General features: G+C 44.7%; 1 protein-coding gene across 1 annotated transcript in view; it reads left to right on the top strand.

Annotated features, from left to right (window-relative positions):
- Positions 1 to 20,544, top strand: part of ADAMTS12 (ADAM metallopeptidase with thrombospondin type 1 motif 12) — a gene marked incomplete at both ends in the record, with an annotated part of 181,821 nt that overhangs the window by 41,077 nt on the left and 120,200 nt on the right. Inside the window, one exon of the mRNA XM_081090333.1 lies at positions 18,475 to 18,607. Coding sequence (XP_080946459.1) covers positions 18,475 to 18,607 — 133 coding nt within the window. The remainder of the gene's footprint in view (positions 1 to 18,474; positions 18,608 to 20,544) is intronic.

Here is a 20,544-nt window from a genome sequence, read left to right as displayed (position 1 = left end):
TAGGTATATATCTATGTGTAAACCTGTGTGCACACATATGGGTATACACACAAACCTGCACCATATAACTGAATCTAATGGAGCTTCTAGCTCAGCCGTGGGCAAACTACGGCCCGTGGGCCGGATCCGGCCCGTTTGAAATGAATAAAATTAATAAAAAAAAGACCGTACCCTTTTATGGAATGATGTTTACTTTGAATTTATATTAGTTCACACAAACACTCTATCCATGCTTTTGTTCCGGCCCTCCTGTCCAGTTTAAGAACCCATTGTGGCCCTCGAGTCAAAAGTTTGCCCACCCCTGTTCTAGCTCAATTTACCAATTTACAGGAGAACGGAGTTCAAGGAAATGGGCAAGTCCAGAATGTGGGACAATCTACAGGACAATTGACTGGTTTCTGCAACCAGCCCTTGGCAGGGGGAAGGCGGGGGGCCTGCTTTGGAATAAAACAGACGTAAGAGACAGACAACCCAGGGCCAAGAGTGGGCCTTGGCTGTGCCTTATGTCAGCAGATAAAGCTCAAGGAAACTCTTTCCCCAGGAGACCACAGCTTGTTTGTATCACTCAGGAACTGGTTCTTAATTTCGTTCGGTGTGATATAGGCATTGTGGTTATGTGTGAAAATGTATAATTTGAAGAACTCCATAGTATAAAACTGGGGTAAAATGGCATATTGTCTGGGATTACCTAAAAATATTGGACCTGTTCTCAGCCAAAGGCAACACCACAGGCAGACCTGGGTAGGGCAGGACAGACTGGGTGTCTGCTTAGGGCAGGACAGACTGGGTATCTGGTTAGGGGAGGGCAGACTGGGTGTCTGGTTAGGGGAGGGCAGACTGCGTGTCTGGTTAGGGGAGGACAGGGTGGGTGTCTGGTTAGGGGAGGGCAGGCTGGGGTGTCTGGTTAGGGGAGGGCAGACTAGGTGTCTGGTTAGGGGAGGACAGACTGGGTGTTTGGTTAGGGTAGGGAAGACTGGGTGTCTGGTTAGGGGAGGACAGACTGGGTGTTTGGTTAGGGTAGGGAAGACTGGGTGTCTGGTTAGGGGAGGACAGACTGGGTGTCTGGTTAGGGGAGGACAGACTGGGTGTCTGGTTAGGAGAGGACAGACTGGGTGTCTGGTTAGGGCAGGACAGACTGGGTGTCTGGTTAGGGGAGGGCAGACTGGGTGTCTGGTTAGGAGAGGACAGACTGGGTGTCTGGTTAGGGGAGGGCAGGGTGGGTGTCTGGTTAGGGCAGGACAGAGTGGGGTATTGGTTAGGGGAGGACAGACTGGGTGTCTGGTTAGGAGAAGACAGACTGGGTGTCTGGTTAGGAGAGGACAGGGTGGGTGTCTGGTTAGGAGAGGACAGGGTGGGTGTCTGGTTAGGGTAGGGAAGACTTTGTGTCTGGTTAGGGGAGGGCAGACTGATTGTCTGGTTAGGAGAGGACAGGGTGGGTGTCTGGTTAGGAGAGGACAGACTGGGTGTCTGGTTAGGAGAGGACAGACTGGGTGTCTGGTTAGGAGAAGACAGGGTGGGTGTCTGGTTAGGGCAGGACAGAGTGGGGTATTGGTTAGGGGAGGACAGAGAATTGAAACAGCAGATCAACCAGGAATCGCTCACATGGTCTGGAATCCAGGCTACCCCTTGCACTTCCATATGTGAGCTTTGTGCAAAGTCTTTTCAATCAAATGAAAGGTCCTGCTCCCCAACTCTAAAGCACTACTCTCTCCAAGGCCGGATCCCAGACGCCTCCTTTATGAAACCTTCACGTATGGAACGAATTTCTTTCTCGTTAGCACAGCCACAGCAGGGAGTCTGCTTCTTCTCCCTGCCCACTTTGTCTTAGAGTTAGTTACTCATGCCCGTGTCTAGAAGGCAAAATACATGCCTTATCCATATGTACGTCACATGTGGTGGTGCTTGTCTTCATGCAGTTCAAACAGTGGGGGCTCGAAGTAAAGGGAGCCCAGTGAGAAGTTACCCAGTGCTGGCCCCATTCTTAGGAGCCGTGCAGACCTGTCTTTAAGACACAACTCTCATTATGCAAAGAGGCGAAGCAGCGGCCTCCTGGCTCCTTTCCAAGAATCCTGGAAAACAAGGGTCTCATTTTCCACTCGTGCATACACTTTATTATGTATGCATGCAGGCACATGTGGGAATTATCTCATCTCTCCTACCAGAATATTTTTAAAAATTCTGTTGTGGCCTTAGCCAGTTTTGTTCACTGGTTGGAGTGCCAGCCCTCGGGTCTCTGGTTGGATTCGGTCTTTGGCCCATTTTTCAACCGGATTATTTGTTTTCTTATTGTTGGGTTTTAAGAGTGCTTTGTTTATTTTGAGTAACAATTCTCTGTCAGAGGTGTCTTTTGCAAATATTTTCTCCCAGTCTGTGGCCTGTCTCCTCATTTTCTTCACATTGTCTTTTGCAGAGCAGTTTTTAATTCTAATGAAGTCCAGCTTCTTAATTATTTCTTTAATGGCTCATACCTTTGTGTTATCTAAAAAGCCATCGCCCTATCTGAGGTAATCTGTGTTTCTCCTATGTTATCTTCTAAGAGTTTTATAGCTTTGTATTTTGCCTGTTGGTCCATGATCCATTTCAAATCAGCTTTTGTGAAGGGTGTAAGTTCGATGGCCCGCAGCACCTTTTGCTGTGTTGCATTGCCTTCGCTCCTTTGTTAAAGATCAGTTGACTATATTTGTGTGGGTCTATTTCTGGGCTCTCGGTTTTGCTCCATTGATCTACCTACTTGCCTATTCTTTGGCCACTACCACACTGTCTTGATAACTGAGGTTTTATAGTCAATCTCGAAGTTGGTCAGTGTCTGTCCTCTGACTTTGTTCTCCTTCAGGATGGTGTTGGCTATTCTGGTCTTTTACCTCTTTAAATAAACTTTAGAATCAGTTTGTTGATATTCACAAAATAACTTGCTGGGATTTTTATTGGGATTGCACTGAGTCTATATGTCAAGTTGGGAAGAACAGACATCTTGGTAATATTGAGTCTTCCTATGGATGAACGTGGAATATATATAGTTAAATTTATACCTAAGTATTTCACTCTGGGGGTGCTAATATAGGTGATACTGTATTTTTTATTTCAAATTCTGCTTGTGTTTTGCTGGTACATAAGGAAGTGATTGACTTTTGAATATTAATCCATATCTTACAACTTAGCTATGATTGTTTATAGTTCCAGGAATGTTTCTATTGATTCTTTTGGATTTTCTATATATATAGTCATGCCATCTGCAAACAAAGCCAGTTTTAGTTCTTCTTAATCTGTGTACCTTTAATTTCTTCTTCTCTTTCTCCTTCTCCTCCTTCTCCTCCTTCTCCTCCTCCTCCTCCTCCTCCTCCTCCTCCTCCTCCTCCTCCTCCTCCTCCTCTTTCTCCTTCCCTTCCTCCTCCTCCTTCTTCTTTGTCTTTTGCAATAGTTAGAAATTTCAAATAGCTGTTGAAAAGTAGTGGTGAGAGAGGACATACTTGCCTATATCTGATCATAGTGGGAAAGCTTTAAATTTCTCATTAGGTCTGACGCTAGCTGTAGGTTTTTTGTAGATAGTCTTTATCAAGTGTTTTCTTTTCTTTCTTTTTTTTCTTTTAAAGCTTTGGTATAGTTGTGGTTTTTTTTCTTTGTTCGTATGTTTTTTATCCTGCATAGTGTTCTATGAGCTTCTTGGATCTGTGATTTGGTGTCTGACATTAATTTGGGGAAATTCCTAGCCATTATTGTTTCAAATATTTTTTCTGTCCCTTTCTTCTCTTTTTGATATTCTCATCGTGTATATGTTACAGCTTTTATAATTGCCCCAATAATTTTTGGATATTCTGTTCTTTTTTTATTCCAGTCTTTGTTCTTTTTTATTTTCAGTTTTAGAGGTTTCCATTGCTATATCCTCAAGCTCAGATTTTTTTCCCTCAGCTGTGTGTTCACTCTACTAATAAGGCCATCAAAGGCATTCTTCATTTCTCCTAGTGTTTTTATCTCTAGCATTTATTTCTGTTCTTGCATGCTGTCTACATTATTGATCAGAGCTCTCAGCATATTAAATGTAGTTTAAAGTTCCTGGTGTGATAGTTCCAACATTCCTGCCACGTCTGCTGCTGATGCTTGCTCTTTAAATTGTGTTATTTGCATTGTGGTATGCCGGGGTCCAACCCCAGCAGGTCCAGGTGTCCCCAAAGGTATAGACGGAGTTGGCAAAGAAGGAAGGACACGGAGACAGTGTTCAGTTGATCAGCAGCCTAGCCAGGATCTCCAGCCAAGTTTTGGTCTGGATCTCCAGAGAGGTTCTGCTCTGGATCTCCAGCGAAGTTCTGGTTCGGATCTCCAGCCAGGTTCTGTGTCCATGTTCTCTTGCTAGGTTCTCCAGGTTCTCCAGCCAGGTTCTGTAGCCATGTTCCCTCGCTAGGTTCTCCAGCCAGGTTCTGTCCAGGTTCTCCAGCCAGGTTCAGTCATCAGGTTCTAGTCAGGTTCTCTTGCCAATTTCTGTAGTCAGGTTCAGTCCAGAATCTTTTGCCATGTTCTCTCCAGTGAAGTTCTTCTGTCTCTAGGTTCTGTGTGTAGGTTCTGTGTCTCTTGGTTCTATCTTCTAAGTTCTGTGTTGTTACATCTGTATTTATACCAGTTGATTCCAATCCTATCAATCTCTATTCCAAAGGTTAGGGCGTTTCTTATCTCCATTCCAGGGAGTAAAGATTATGTAGCTTAAGCATGATTGTTCATAGTTAAAGTGATTAATTACCCGCCTGGCACTTAGTTAAGAGGTTTTATTCCCTCCCTAACTTCAGGGGAAAATCCCTACCTGGGGAAACAACCTTTCTCAGAGAGGTGACCTTGGTTAAAACACATAGTGCCAAGAAGGTGAGAAAACGTATTAAGAACAGTATGCCGTATATGCCAGGTCCCTTGAAACAGCAAGGATGGACTGGCTCCTGGCAAATTCCCCCTTTTTTATTTTTTAAAAGCAGGCATTAAAAAGAAAAACCCAAATGCTCTCTTGTATCCATTTTAAGAGTAGGATTGGCGCTTTCCGCTATTACCTGAGTCCTGATCAATCACCCCAGGGAGAGCTTGCCAATCCTGCACTTTCCCGGGGTGGAAAAGCTGCAGTGGGGTTAAGGATAAGGCTCCTTGGGCCTACCTCCTCCCATGCCTTTACATTTACCTTTCCTTCCTCAGAAAAGCATGGACATACTTCTTGTATAAAACGTTCTGTCTGACTGGGAGTAACCTTAATTCCTCTGCTAGCAAGCATATGTGTTAAAAGATCAATACAGAGTCTTATTTCTTTAGACTCAGTATGGCACATTTTCTTAATCTAAAGATCAATACAGAGTCTTCTTTCTTTGGACTCAGTATGGCACATCTTCTCAATCTAAGAATCAATACAGAGTCTTCTTTCTTTGGACTCAGTATGGCACATCTTCTCAATCTAAGTTCTGTACTATCCACCTTCTTACCCTACTTATCCTCTATAGGGGGGTCTGAAGTACCCTGGTAGAGTACTATCCGTCCCGAATGTGGGGGTTCTCAATGGGGGGGGGCTTACCTAGGGGAATCCTGTTCCAGGGGTTCCCAAAGGTGTGGACGGAGTCGGCAAAGACTATTCACTCTCTTCCTACAGTGGAGTCCTATCCATCCCGAGAGTAGGGCTTACCTAAGGGTCCCTGTTCGGGCACCAGATGCTGGGGTCCAACCCCAGCAGGTCCAGGGGTCCCCAAAGGTGTGGATGGAGTCGGCGAAGAAGGAATGACACGGAGGCAGCGTTCAATTGATCAGCAGCCTAGCCAGGATCTCCAGCCAGGATCTCCAGCCAAGTTTTGGTCTGGATCTCCAGAGAGGTTCTGCTCTGGATCTCCAGCGAAGTTCTGGTTCGGATCTCCAGCCAGGTTCTGTGTCCATGTTCTCTTGCTAGGTTCTCCAGGTTCTCCAGCCAGGTTCTGTAGCCATGTTCCCTCGCTAGGTTCTCCAGCCAGGTTCTGTCCAGGTTCTCCAGCCAGGTTCAGTCACCAGGTTCTAGTCAGGTTCTCTTGCCAATTTCTGTAGTCAGGTTCAGTCCAGGATCTTTTGCCATGTTCTCTCCAGCGAAGTTCTTCTGTCTCTAGGTTCTGTGTAGGTTCTGTGTGTAGGTTCTGTGTGTAGGTTCTGTGTGTAGGTTCTGTCTCTCTTGGTTCTGTCTTCTAAGTTCTGTGTTGTTACATCTGTATTTATACCAGTTGATTCCAATCCTATCAATCTCTATTCCAAAGGTTAGGGCGTTTCTTATCTCCATTCCAGGGAGTAAAGATTATGTAGCTTAAGCATGATTGTTCATAGTTAAAGTGATTAATTACCCGCCTGGCACCTAGTTAAGAGGTTTTATTCCCTCCCTAACTTCAGGGGAAAATCCCTACCTGGGGAAACAACCTTTCTCAGAGACCTTGGTTAAAACACATAGTGCCAAGAAGGTGAGCAAACATATTAAGAACAGTATGCCATATATGCCAGGTCCCTTGAAACAGCAAGGATGGACTGGTTCCCGGCAGTGGTATGCCTTGTAATTTTTTTTTAAAGAAAAATTGTGTATGTTTAAGGTATACAGCATGATGTTTTGTATGCAGAGTGAAATGATTACTAACTACAGTCAAGCTATTGAACATATCCATGCCCTCACTTAGTTAGTATTGGGGGTGGTGGTGGTGGTGGTGATTTTTCTTGAAAGGTGGGCATTATGTACCAGGTCCAGGGAACTGCAGTCACCAGGCCTGTAGTGATGTGGTGTGAGGTGCAGGAGAACGGGAAGTGAGTGTTCTCTAATCTGGACTGTGAACTTCACACATTTATTTCTATTTTTTCCTCCCCCTGAGGAGGAACAGTTTGGCTAGAGTGGGCGGAGCTGGGTATTTCCTCTCTCCCGTGTGGGAGGCTAGAGCTGGGAGAGCTGAGTGTTGCCCTTCCCCAGGCCAGGTGGGCTCTGCTAATATGCTGGCAGGTCAGGCTCTGGTTAACTAGTCCCCCTGAGGGCAGGCCTTGTTAAGAAAAAAGTACTCTGTGCTTTAAAAATCGTTCTTTTTGCTCTCCCCCTGATGGAAGCATGAAGGGATTTTTCTCTGATATCCACTGTGGGAACCTGGTTGAGCCCCTGGAGGTAAATTCCACGATATTGTAGGGACCCCTTTTGATTGGGCCCCTGGAGGTAACTCAGAGTTGTCCGCACGGAGTCTCCAGCAGGTCGGTTGTCATTACAGTTCAGGTTCTCTGCCCTGGCTCTGCTCCCCCCATCCCATCCCCCCCCCCCCCCGCCACCCACTCTGTGTTTCCCCTCCTGAGCTCTGGTAAGCCACTGCCCTGTTTCCCGGCTCTCTCTCCAGTCCTGGGGTCAGCGGTTTGCTCTGTGTCCGCCCCTCCTCTGGATCCTGGAAGAGTTGTTGATTTTTCAGTCTGTTCAGCTCTTTCCACGCTCCTTACGAAGCCCTTTTTATATCTATTTTGGCTGGATGGATATGGCTTTTTTAGTTAAAAGTTTCACTAATAAAAACGGATCCCTTGAGGAGACTTAGAATATACAAGGAAATAAGAAAGAGGTGGTACTAGAGTGCGGCTGTGCGACGCTCTCCACTTGCTCACCGAGCCTCTGACTTCACTTCTCTCTTGTGTATCAAGTTCTGCTCCCAGAAAAGAACTGAGACCCGCTCATGCCTACAGATCAGTGGTTCTCAGCCTTCCTAAGGCCGCGACCCTTCAATACAGTTCATGTTGTGGTGACCCCCAATTTCATTGTTACAAACTGAACATCATTAAAGCATCGTGATTAATCACAAAAACAATATGAAATTATATGTGTGTTTTCTGATGGTCTTAGGCAACTCCTGTGAAAGGGTCGTTCGACCCCCGAAGGGGTCGCAACCCACAGGTTGAGAACCACTGCTACAGATTGAAACACTTAATAAGCTACTTCTTCCAGTCGTGTTCATTGTTTTTCAGGAAACAGATTTCTTATTTACTTTAAGCCAGGGAGAAGATCTAATTATGAATTTTAAGCGTCTATTATTGGATATTCATCACTGGACAGATGCAGGTTGAGCACCTGTCATGTGTTGAGCTGCCATAGGAGATAGAGCGCTGAACAAGATAGATAAAAACATCTCTCATGGAACTGACCTTCTAGTGGGGAGAGTGACATTAGCTAAGGTTAAACTGGGAAATATATGCCCGTAGAGAGTATGTAATACGTGCTGTGAAGAAGAATAAAGGCAGAAGGTGGATAGGGGGTGCTAGGGTGGGAGCTATCCACATTTTTGTTTGCGTGGTTAGGTAAGGACTTTCTAGAAGATGATATCAGAAGTGTTTGTACATGTATCTGGGGGAGGGGGCTGAGGGCAGCATTCAAGGGCAGGGATCCCGAAATAGCATTTCAATCATCCCCTCTGGGTGTGCTGCCGAGCTCTCTGCTTAGACCCCGGCCTTTTTCTGAATGTATATTGTAGGCAGGTTGTAGAAACACTTTTTCAAATATTCTTATGTTGCCACAAAACCCCCGTGAAAGCTGTGGGCATGTCATCAATGAAAGCTGGACTTATTTGGAGTTTCCCGGGAGAAGCTGAGTCACAGGCGGTTGAAACCTCCCCCTTCCCCCAAACTGTGTGCAAGTTTCAAATGACCCAGTAGTGAGAAAGGATCCAGCAGGGCCCCCACATTTTCCCATGGGCTCCAGGGCGGCCGACCCTTGATATAAAGGGGGTTTCTAGCTCAGTTCTCCTACATTCGTTTTGTAGTTGGAAGCAACCAGGACCCCGCGCGTAGGGCCATTTCCTCCTTCATGTCCTTAGGGTCAAACAGACTGTTCTGGGAAGGCCTCTTTGGAGCCTTTGGAATGAAGTTATGTTTAAAACCATGAGCTCATGCTTTCCATAGATGAGACTTTGTCAAATGGACTGTCATGATATATAAAAAGCAGCTACCCATCTTCCTAGGCATGAATTTATTTGAAAGACGACTATTAGTAAAGCATAATTGGGATTTGCAGCAAAATAAATGGTCGTGGTTATTAAGCTGAACATGATGGAGGGATATACATATGTTTTACTTGCAGATACACACGGTTTTATTTGCCTTTCACTATACCCATGGGAGGAGGCAGGGCCGGTACCATCATTTCCATTATCCAGCTGCTTCTCCTAATTGCTAGGCCAGTTTCCTTTTCACCCCTTGCATTCCCACCTCAGAGTCTCAGATCATATGTTAAGATTTCTAGAAAGACAACTAAATACCTTAATGCTATTTTGACTTTTTCTTCCCAGCAGAAAGAGAATTCTATTTCAACCTTCACGAACTTGACATTCTCTTTGTGTTGATTTGGTAAAAAATCTGGGGGCAGAGATGGACTCCCATCAGTGTAATTGGTTTTAGGCAAATGTAATAGCCTCATTTTAAATTCCTTCACATTTTTTTAGTCTGAGGTTAACATTTCCTGGGAGCAAAGTTAGCCCGTTTCCTCAATCCCACGGCTAGACACCAGCTCCCATCTAAGTTTAGGTGATCTTCTTTTATCTGGAGCTGGCACCCCAATTCTAGTTTTTGCACTTGACGTGTGTAGCCATATTGTATTTGTTTCCCATTGTTGCTGTAGCACATCACCACAAGCTGTGTGGTTTCAAACAACACAGATTTATGATGACAGCTCTGGAGGTCAGTGGTTTGAAATGGGTCTCAGTGAGCTAAAGTCAAGGGTCGGCAGTGCTGTTTTCTTCTGGGAACTTGAGGATAAACCATTTCCTTACTTTTTCCAGCTTCTGGAGGTCACTTTCGTGGCTTATGCCCCATTTCTCCATCTCCAACGCCAGCAGCAGGGCATGGGGCCAAGTCCTTTTCACATTGCCCTCTCTCCAGCTCTCTCTACCTCCCCTTCCACTTAGAATAATCCTTTGGGTTCATCAGGCCTGCCTGGGTAATCCAGGCTAGTCTCCCATCCCCAGGTCAGATGGTTAGCACCCTAATCCCGTCTGCGATCTTAGTTCCCTGGTGCCATGTAACCCAGCATATTCACAGTTTCTGAGCATCTTGGTGGGGCTGGAGGGCTATGGCTTTGCCTTCTACACATACATTGTTTTGTTTTTAGTTGTCTCCTTTTAACAATGTACATTTTAGTCTACATATAATGATTTGGTTAGTTTTTTGTGCCCCCCAAATGTTCCTGAGCATGGTACATTTAACTCATATAACTCAACGAATTATAGCTAAAACCCATAATATGCTATAAAATACAAGGTGAAGGGGAATCTAGTAAATAGTGTGATAACTTTGTGCGGTGATGGTCACTAGATTCAGTATGGTGATGACATTGTTAAGATATATAAATGTTGAAACTAATATAATATTGTATGTCAACTATATTACATTTAAAAAGTAGATAAAGCCCTAGCCGGTTTGGTTCACTGGCTAGAGTGTCGGGCCGGGGACTGAAGGGTTCCAGGTTCGATTCCGATCAAGGGCATGTACCTTGGTTGCGGGCACATCCCCAGTAGGTGGTGTGCAGGAGGCAGCTGATCGATGCTTCTCTCTCATCGATGTTTCTAACTCTGTATCCCTCCCCCTTCCTCTCTGTAAAAAATCAAAAGTAGATAAAGAAGTAAAATAAAAAGTAGATAAAGAAGACTAAGAGTAGGAACATATGACAGAAAAAGTAAGGAACATGGAAGACTTGCCTGGGAGGTCTAATACCCAAAATTACTTCTCATCAGTGAGAAGCGTAGTATCCAGAGTGAGAAGGTCCACTGAGTGTCCAGCACCATGGGTGAAGGAAGATTCACTCAAAAGCACATAAATGCGAAATTTCCAAATAGCGCTGGTAGAAAGAAAATCCTAAACCAGTGATGGCAAACCTATGACCCATGTGTCAGAGGTGACACACGAACTCATTTTTTTGGTTGAGTTTTCTTTGTTAAATGGCATTTAAATATATAAAATAAATATCAAAAATATAAATCTTTGTTTTACTATGGTTGCAAATACCAAAAAATTTCTAGATGTGACACGGCACCAGAGTTAAGTTAGGGTTTTTCAAAATGCTGACAGGCCGAGCTCAAAAGGTTCACCATCACTGTCCTAAACCTTTCCAGGAGAGAGACAGAGGCCATTCAAAAAGAACTGAGATTCCGAAAAGGCATCAGACTTCTGCATTTTGAAACTGGGTATTGGAACAAAGTAGGCAGATGTGAGAGCCAGAGTTCCGAGAATCTAACCTAAAGGTGCCATCAAGGGACTTCAAGGGAAGTCCCGGATTGACGATGGCTGGGGGCAGCCCTCTGAGCCTCCAGGCCAGCTTGGAGCAGGGGCTGGAGAGCTCCAGGGGATGTCTCTAAGAGGAAGGGGGAACTCTGTAGAATAGTGCCAGGTACATTGGGAGTTAAAAAGAATGGACTGTAATAACAAGGGAGACGATGCAATATAAAAGAATAATAAGTAGAAATTCCAAGAAAAACAAAAAGCTGTGCAAGAAAGGAAATACTAGTAACCTGTATGGCAAAGAGATCGACACCAATTAGAGTAGATTTCATTTGTAACAGCACATCCTGGCTGAGTACCAGGTTTGCCTGGCTTCAGGATGTAAATGTAGTTGTCTGTATTGGTTTGACAAAGTAAGGGCATTAGGGGAATGGCAGAGGGGTTGGGTAAGGAAGCCAGATCCTCATCTGTTAACAACAAGTACAGTACTTCCGATAAGGCCTAAAAATGATTTAAGAAAATAATACCATCTTATTTTAGAAATATGGAGATAATTTCCAGAAGAATAAGGGAAAAAGGGTAGAACAAAAGACTATTATTTTTCATAATAGGCTTTTAAAAATACTCCACTTTTTAAACGATGTGTTTGAAATACATATGAAGTTTTTAAAAAGTAATTTATTGCATACTAACCAAATGCATTTTACTAACTTGATTAGATTCTGGATTATAAACAAAGAAAGAAGCAAGCAATGAATAGTTCTAGAACACATTTGGGGGACAATATTGGAAATTTGGACATGGAATGAGAATTAGGTTATGTTGTGAAATGATTACTCATTTTCTTAAGTGAGGTAATGGTTTCCTCATATGTATTCCTTCAACAACTCACCTCTTCTGTATCCCTGTGCCACCTTTGAAGGACACAGCACTTGTAGTCACACCAAAGAATTAGAGAGCAATGTTTATTCTACCAAAGATTTCAAAGATAAAGAAGCTTCCATCCTACATTTTCCATCATGCTCCAGGCTAAAATCCCACTTTCTGTTTGCACATCTTCCCCTCTGGCTGCCAGCTGGTGCATCTTCCTCTGTGGGTCCTGCACCTCCAGCCTCTCCAGCCCGGGTGCTGCTTGTCTGCACCTGGGTTGTTTCCAGGACTCCCGACGCCTCCTTTCTTAAACACAGTCATCCCAGGATCTCCCAGCTGCTATTACCCTGCCCACTAGCACTTTAATGTCGTCTTCCAGGACATGGAGGTCTGTTCTCCTGAGGAGGAAGATTGTGTCTGCCCACACCTGCCCTCCTTCCAGGGTCGCTAAAAGGCATTTGTTCTGCTCTAGTTGGGACATTAGAAAGTGGAGGCCGTGAGTGCTCACATCCACACCTTTAACGTCTCGCACTAGACCTGCTCTTCACTTTTTCGCTTCTCTGCTGTGGCACCTTGTGAAGTTACCATGCTACCACACTCCTCATGGCTCCCCTGATCCCTTCACTAAGCCACCAGAGAAGGCATTCCCTTTGGCCCTAAGTCGGTGTTTTGCCATTTGATGGTGGGAGAAGATACAAATGATCCAACGCCACCTCATGGAATAGTCTGATACATGGGTTATCTAAGACCCCAGGGTGCTTGCTAACATGCAGATTCCTGGGTATCCCGTTGGACTGATCAGGATTTCTGGGCAAGGCTTCCAGGTATATGCATTTTATTTATTTATTTTTTAGGTATATGCATTTTAAATAAGCTTTTCATGTGATTGTTGTGCACAGTGAAATTCGAGATAAGTGGGTCATAGGATGCCTTGTTCTCTTTGGTGGCTGCATTTTTAATGATTCTAAAGATCTACTTCGGCCCTAGCTGGTTTGGCTCAGTGGATAGAGTGTCCACCTGTGGACTGAAGGGTCTCGGGTTCGATTCCAGTCAAGGGTACATGCCCAGGTTGCAGGCTCGATCCCCAGTAGGGGGCGTGCAGGAGGCAGCCGATCAATGATTCTCTCTCATCATTGATGTTTCTATCTCTTTCTCTCTCTCCCTTCCTCTCTGAAATCAATTATATATATATAAAAAAGAAGCTGCCTGTTGCTTTAAAAAAATATATCTACTTCGTTGGGCTGAATGGCTGTCCTTTGTGAATTACTCCCTCTTCCCAGGAACTGTTGTAAATCTGTGGGAACAGTTCTTGGGAATTACTATTGAATAATTACACTGAGTTCCAAGTACTACCAAGTGAGAAACAAAGATCATTAAGAGACAATTCATCTACCCTTACGTGAGCAGAAGGTTTTCTTCTGGAACTAAACACTGAGCACTTCTAGAAATAACCCACCGTGCTAGCCATGCTGCGAGAAGAGGAAATGATTGGTTTAGTTTTGGGGAAGAGTCCAAACGCTGTCACTTGGAGGAGATTCAGAAATGGCACCACTGCCAAGGCCAGGCACTGTTTGGGGTCATTTTCATGTATTGTCTTAGTTCTTCCAGAACTCCTTTCTAGACAAGGAAACTGAGGTTCAGAGAGATCAGTGACTGTGCAGAGCCACAGGGCTTGCTACCGCTACGGCTAGCGTTGAGTGTTGAACTCGGCTTGTCTCCGAAGGCAGGCTCTTTCCCAGAGGAGAGCCACCTGGCTCTGTGGGGTTCCCATGGGAGAAGAGGAGGCCAAGACTTGGCATCCACGGCTGACCTAGAGACTTGGACATGACGTTTATTGAAGATTTTATTGAGGAAATCCCAGTTTGGGAGTTAAGCTTGATTTGTTACCTGAGCTTTACTGTGAAAAACAACCTCCCAGGAGGAGATGACTGTGGTGTCAGAGGTTGGATTAGAAAGCCTCCACCATCACTTCTAACTCTGAGTATCAAAAAAGCAGGAATAAATCTATTCATTCTGTCTCCTCTCAGGTTTTTCCAGACAAGTGGGTGTATAGCCCGTCACCACGGAGCCTCCCCTAGTTAGTGTGTGTGCGCGTGCGTGCATGCGTGTGTATACATTTATACACATGCATATTTGCTTTGAAGAATTGCCTCACATGATTATGGGGCTGAGAAGTCCCACAATCTGCTATGAGTTAGAGAACCGGGAAAGCCAGTGATAAGTCTGAAGGCCCGAGAACCAGGGTCGCTGATGACGTAAACCCCAGTCTGAGAGAACATCTGGCCCTCAGCGGGTTGGATGATGCCCATCCACTTTGGGGAAGGCAGTTTACTTTACTGGGTCCACCAAGTCCAATGCTAATGCCACCTGGAAAGGCCCTCACAGACACAACCAGAAATAATTAACCTGACACCCCATGTTCCATCAAGTTGTTGCAGAAAATGAACCATCTCGTTAGGCATCTGTGGGAATGTTCCTTAGACTTCCGTAATAGCTAACAGCTACCACCTATGAGGCACTCACTTTGTGCTGGCACTCATGCAAACACTTCACACGGACTCACTTCATACACCTGACAACTTTTTTTTTTTTTTTAAACATATTTTATTGATTTTTTACAGAGAGAAAGGGAGAGAGACAGAGAGCCAGAAACATCGATGAGAGAGAAACATCGATCAGCTGCCTCCTGCACATCTCCCACTGGGGAAGTGCCTGCAACCCAGGCACACGCCCCCGACCGGAACCGAACCTGGGACCCTTCAGTCCGCAGGCCGACGCTCCATCCACTGAGCCAAACCGGTTTCGGCCACCTGACAACTTTTAATAAGTTAGTTATCAAGTGACTAGCGCTCTTCCTATTCTCCAGATAGGGAAACTGAGGCCCAGAGAGAGGAGTTGCCTACAGCTAAGAGATGAAGCCAAGTGGTTGGACTGGAGAGTACATGCTCACGGTCACCACTGTATATTGCGTTCCCTGTGGATGGTGCTGTGATAAAATACGCTGTGCATTTACTGAGTACCCAGCATGTGGCAAGCCTTCTGCCAGGCATTTTGCAAGGAGTGTCTCTGATAGTTATAACCCTACAAATTAAGATAGATTTTTTGCCCCATTTTTCAGATGAGAGAAGGAGGGCTCCATGTATTAACTAATTTGACCAAGATCACACAGCTCAGCTATTTCTATTAAACCTTGTCATAACGTTTTGAGCCTTGTCATTACCTTTTGATCTTATAATTTTTTTGAAATCCCTTTCATTCATTCTCAATGAAGTGATATTTATCCTACTACTTGGACTCTGAGCTGCCAGCCAGCAAGTGGGATGTGGTCTTGGGTATATCAGGGCTGTGGCAGGCTCCCCTGCAGGCATCAGGGAGGTGTGAGGACCTGCAGGCTGATACTCCACGATCTCTGGCGACAACTCCCTCTAGAAGTGGAGCCTGGCTTCCAATTCTCCAATTCCTATGATCACAGCCCCAGTCCCCGGCCCCTGTGGGGACATCCATGTTCCTTCCTTTCTGGCCTCAGGCAATGGCAGCCCCTCACACAGCCCTTGTCCTGCCACACTTGCTCCTGATGACTCATTGAACTTTGGCAGATGGTACCTCTTTTATACCTACTTTTGCCTCTTTCAGTTCTCTCAAGTCTGAGTGCAAGCTGGCTCCTGGTCGTCTTAATCACGAAAACCAAACGGTTACAGTGAACTGTGACATTCCGGCAGTTTGCTTTTCTCTCCAGTGCTGCCCTAATTACAGCACTCATCGCCGTATGAGGAACATGCTTGTGGCTCTCACTCCTTCACTGGTCAGCCAGTCTCCAGAAATATGCAGTTCCTTATGGTAGCCATTAGCCTCCCGTGGCTGTTTACATTTATGTGAATACTTAAAATTAGATGAAATTAAAGCTTCAGTTCATCTGTTGCATTGGGCACATCTCAAATGCTCTAGTGGCTGTTGAATTGGACAGTGCAGATATATAACATCTCCAACATCGCAGGACGTTCTGGTTAAAGGAGAGAGACCAATAAACCACGGCCACCCGTACCCGGTGTACAACGCTCTGTGTTTATATGCTGGGAGGGAGAGAGGAGGTGCAGAGCTCAGATGGGAAATCTTCCCGCCTCACTGTCCCCCAAGCCAGTGGAGGTCTCTTCATTCCTCTCCTGCCTGGTCCCTTCTCTGTGGGGTCCTGGGGCCAACAGCCCTACTTGCACGTGAGCAGATGTGTTGCTTCCCTCCAGCTGGTGAGGCACCCAGCTCTCCTGGGTCTCCACCTCCCTTTGGAGAAATATTTAGGCTGATGGGGTTGGTGGAGGAATGCAAACGGAAGTAAGTCTTTAGGGAAATGCTTGTCTGGCTTTCAGGCGTTCTCTCTCATGTTGCTCGTAAAGTAGTTACAATGTTCTCAACTGGAGTCCCATCTGTTCCTTCTGCACCACCTGGGTCCAAAATTTGAGGTCGAAAAAATGCCCATAAATCCTTGTTGGTGATTTATTTTTGTCACGGACATCAGTGTTTGGTGAAAGCAGTGTCACAAAGGGACCCCAAACCAGCCGTCCCTAAGGAGTTCTTGACTTCGACTTTGCTTCTGTGGAACAAATGAACTTCATTAGCAATAGGCACTCTTCCTGCACGTGTCCCTGGTCTTTGTGTGGGAGTGGAAATCGAACCACATCTCAGCACTGCACGAGTCTGTTTCCAGCTGTTTTGTTGTAATCCGGGTCTTGTCAGTTCTTCCTGTCCCCGTGGTTTGTCTTTGGAGGATGATAGTGAGAAGAAATGTCTCCCAAGAAATGCCAGCAAATTTGAAGTCAGTTAGAACCACCATTAGAGTTGGTAGTTAAATCATTACCACCCTGCACTTTAAGGCAGCTGGTACAAGCTTCAGCTCACTTGATCCTCCAACAGCCCTATGAAGTAGTAGGCATCACCCCTCTTTTGCAGGTGGGGCCACCAGGTCAAGGTCTTCTAACTATTGTGATGACTCCCAGTAAAGTGTTCCTTTTTCCCTATTCTCCTCATTATTAGTGATATTTTAAGGTCAATAAGCAAAATAGGAAGTCAGTCGTGGAAATTTGTATGAAGATCTGGTTTTATTACCGGTGCATGAAGCAAACATTTAGGAAAGACACCAAGGGCAGGTGTGCAGTAGAGAGCAGCCTCCTTTCACGGAGCCCTGACTGGGCTGCTCAGCTGTCTTCACAGTCCACTGCAGAGCGCCCCGACCTGCTGAGGTGCTGGGTGGGGGGAGAGGGCCGTGGGCTTTGGGAGCCTTTCACAGTATCCCTGGCCCCCCAATGTCCCAGGTTTATTTTGGCAAAATTGAAATTGATTGAACGGCTGTATTGACTCTGGAGAGCCTAATACAAGTGAACCGATATAAACTCTGAGATCTGGAAAGAGCCTATGATAGATGTGTCTGTGAACCAGGCCCTTTTCTAAGAGCTTTGCAACAACCCTCGATTAATCTCCATCTACCAACTGAGGAACTGAAACTGAGCCAGTCACTTGCCCAAGGTCACATGGTTAATAAGTGGAGGAGCTGGGATTTGAACCCATTTTAATTCCCGAGTCTGAGTTTCTGATCACCTCGAGCAGGTTGTCTAGGGAAAGCCCTGTTCATTGGTACAGAATTCAGATGCTGAGACTCAAGTCCATCCTAGGAGGCCATCAGGAAAGGCATTTCCTAAGCAGCTCAAACAGGCACTGAGAAATGTTCCTAAAGGGAAAAGAGAGTTGTAGGCTATGCCACTTCCAGACCTGGCCTCCAAAAAGCACTACTCATTGACCGGCACGTCGCAAACCCATGTATGTGAAATGAGAATGTCCCTTTCCCTCGAGACTGACAGAGGGCTTTCCACTGGAGACACCGGGCAGCCCACTCTCCAATCAGAGACTTCGTGTTACAGTTCTTTGTTTTCTTGAAAACAGAAAGGATTAAAAACTTCAAGTCCAGCAGCTGTGCGAACATGTAGCTGGCTGCCCACACCCAGGTCCGTAGATGTTCCATAAAGCTGTCAGGTCAGTGGACTATGGAGAACAGGTAGCAACTCCATAATAAGGCAGCTGGGAAGCACTTTGTTTAAATTTATAGATATTCAGCTGTGGGTTTTGGGGGGAGGAGTTCATGAACCTGCAAAATTGTATACTACATTTTGGGTAGACGTGTATATGCTCACTTTTTTCAATAGAGTCTCAAAGGGATCCGTGACCCCTAAACATTTAATTATGACTGTGAAGACCTTTCATTACGTTACTTCTGTGTAGCTCTTCTGGGAGATTCAATAGCAGCTATGAAAGCATCAGTCTTACGAGTTTCAGGGGTCACCATGACCTGTGTCATTTTCACTTTGCTAATTTTCTTTGCGTAGATAAAGAATGGATTCAAATAAGACTTTCTACTGCGTATATTTACAGACTGGATTTTTCCATCTACCACATGGAGACTTTTTCATTGAGCCTGTCAAAGAGCACCCCCAGGCCGAGGGCGAGTACCACCCACACATCGTCTACAGGAGGCGGAGGAAGGAGCCCGCCTGCGGATTACAGGGTATTGTGACTGAAATCTCCTCACTGGGCTGAGGAGTTTGTTTTGTTCTGTTACTGTTTTATTCCAACATGACCGGTTCTTATTTAAATCTGTTATTTCCTTCCCGTTCTGTTGGCAAGACGTATGCATCCTTGTAGGTATTAGTCATTTCAATTCCCTGTAAGTCCCTTCGTGTTCTTAATGGGAAGGGAAGGGGCAGTTCCTACATCCTTGCCACATTAGTGAACACTCCTATGATATTCATAGTGGTGAATTGGTTTAAAAAAAAAACACTTTTCTGAACCCCTTAGAGGGAGATTAATTAAAGGAAAATGAATTTCAGTATCAGCAATGTTGTCATACATTAGCGTGGAATCGTATCAGACAGCTTGTCATATCTGCATATGGAACGCAGATTTAAGTGTGTGATGATGCTGGCGATGTGTGAAGAGAAACTGAAAAAATATCAACACATTATCAGACGATGAAATTAGCTAAGCTTCTTTCAGGTGCATTTGTTTCTAGCTCACTGAGGTTGGTCCCCACCCCTAAGCCCCTGGAATGGCCTTGTACTAAACAGTTTCAGGGAGCTTTCAGAGATAAACTGATCCAGGCTATTTCCTCTTTAATGTGTGGGAGATAATAGTTTATACATAAAGCACCATTGGAAATTGGGACATTTTCTTTAATATTGTATAGTTCATCCTTTATTCGTAAATTAAAAAATAATGGGCTAGGGAGACAGTTAATAAATATTCTTTATGTCTTAAGAATTTGAAAACCATAGACATCAAAGGGAAAATAGGTAGATGATGAAGGAATCAGGGAAGGTGGATTATAATAGGATTTAATGGGACTCAGAACTTGACCTTTGTCAGTGGGAAAAATGAAAAGAAATTGAAAAAACAGGGGACTTCTCTACAGACATCACCCTACCCTATGAGAGATGTCGACCTTCTTAGGAGTTTTTTCTGTAATTTTAGCAGAGTATGTAAGCAACAGAAACTTTTGAGTCTGTGATATTTTCTGTACACAAAAATATACAGCTGCTTGAATTCCTCAACTTTAGTAGGATACTGCAACTTTGTCCTAAATTAGATAATTTCCTGTCTAAATATCCTTCTAGCAAGTATCAAGAGAAGAAAAGACGGATTTGGAATAATTTGACGGATAAAGGAACCAATCCAGATAACTGAGTCTCAATGGGAATTTTTAGGCCTCAGTTTATCACCGATCCAATCACCTGGATAATGACTCAATTTCTGTCCTACATTGGATGATAGATAACACTTTGTGTGTGCGATTCAATATTTCTTAGATCTCTAGGTAATCAATTTGGCAGAGAGAGTTACTAGGGCAGTGAGTGGATTTGGCTAGATAATTGCTCTGTGAAATCAGTTATGCTGTTCCTCATCCACTCACCTTGAACACCATCTCTGCCTCATAACTTCATGTTGAGGTAGAGTTGATTAATAATGAATGGAGAAGAGCATGTGTTTAGTCATAAAGACAGAGAGTGGACAGGAAAAGAACAGGATTTACAAATGTCATGCTCCCGTTAGGTCTCATACAGCACCACAGTTACAATGCCCGCCACGCCCTTTTTCATTATTGTCCTTCTAGGCCAACCTTAAGACGTACCAATTCCACTTCTATGAAGCCTTCTTTGAGTAGTCCCACCTTGGAACAAACCTTTGCGTTACGGATCTCTCCCTACACAGCTTCTAAAGGAAGCTTGTCCACTCGAACAGCTCTGTTGGAAGGACCTTTGAGAGTGTAGCCTCCTTTTTACTCCAAAGAAGCACGTGTGGTTCAGAGAAGGGAGTGAATTTTTCAAAAGCTTCACGGTAGTTGGTGTTCAGAATATAGTCAAGCTCAGAAGTCAAGGTCCTATTAGATCTTGGGCTTTATATTCCTTCACATTTATTCTTTAACTCTTCCTTTGAATATAAACTTTG

The sequence above is a fragment of the Myotis nattereri genome (assembly GCF_964212035.1).
Source record: "Myotis nattereri genome assembly, chromosome: 4".
In the NCBI taxonomy this organism is placed as follows: domain Eukaryota; kingdom Metazoa; phylum Chordata; class Mammalia; order Chiroptera; family Vespertilionidae; genus Myotis; species Myotis nattereri.
This window is presented reverse-complemented; position numbering and strand designations above follow the sequence as displayed.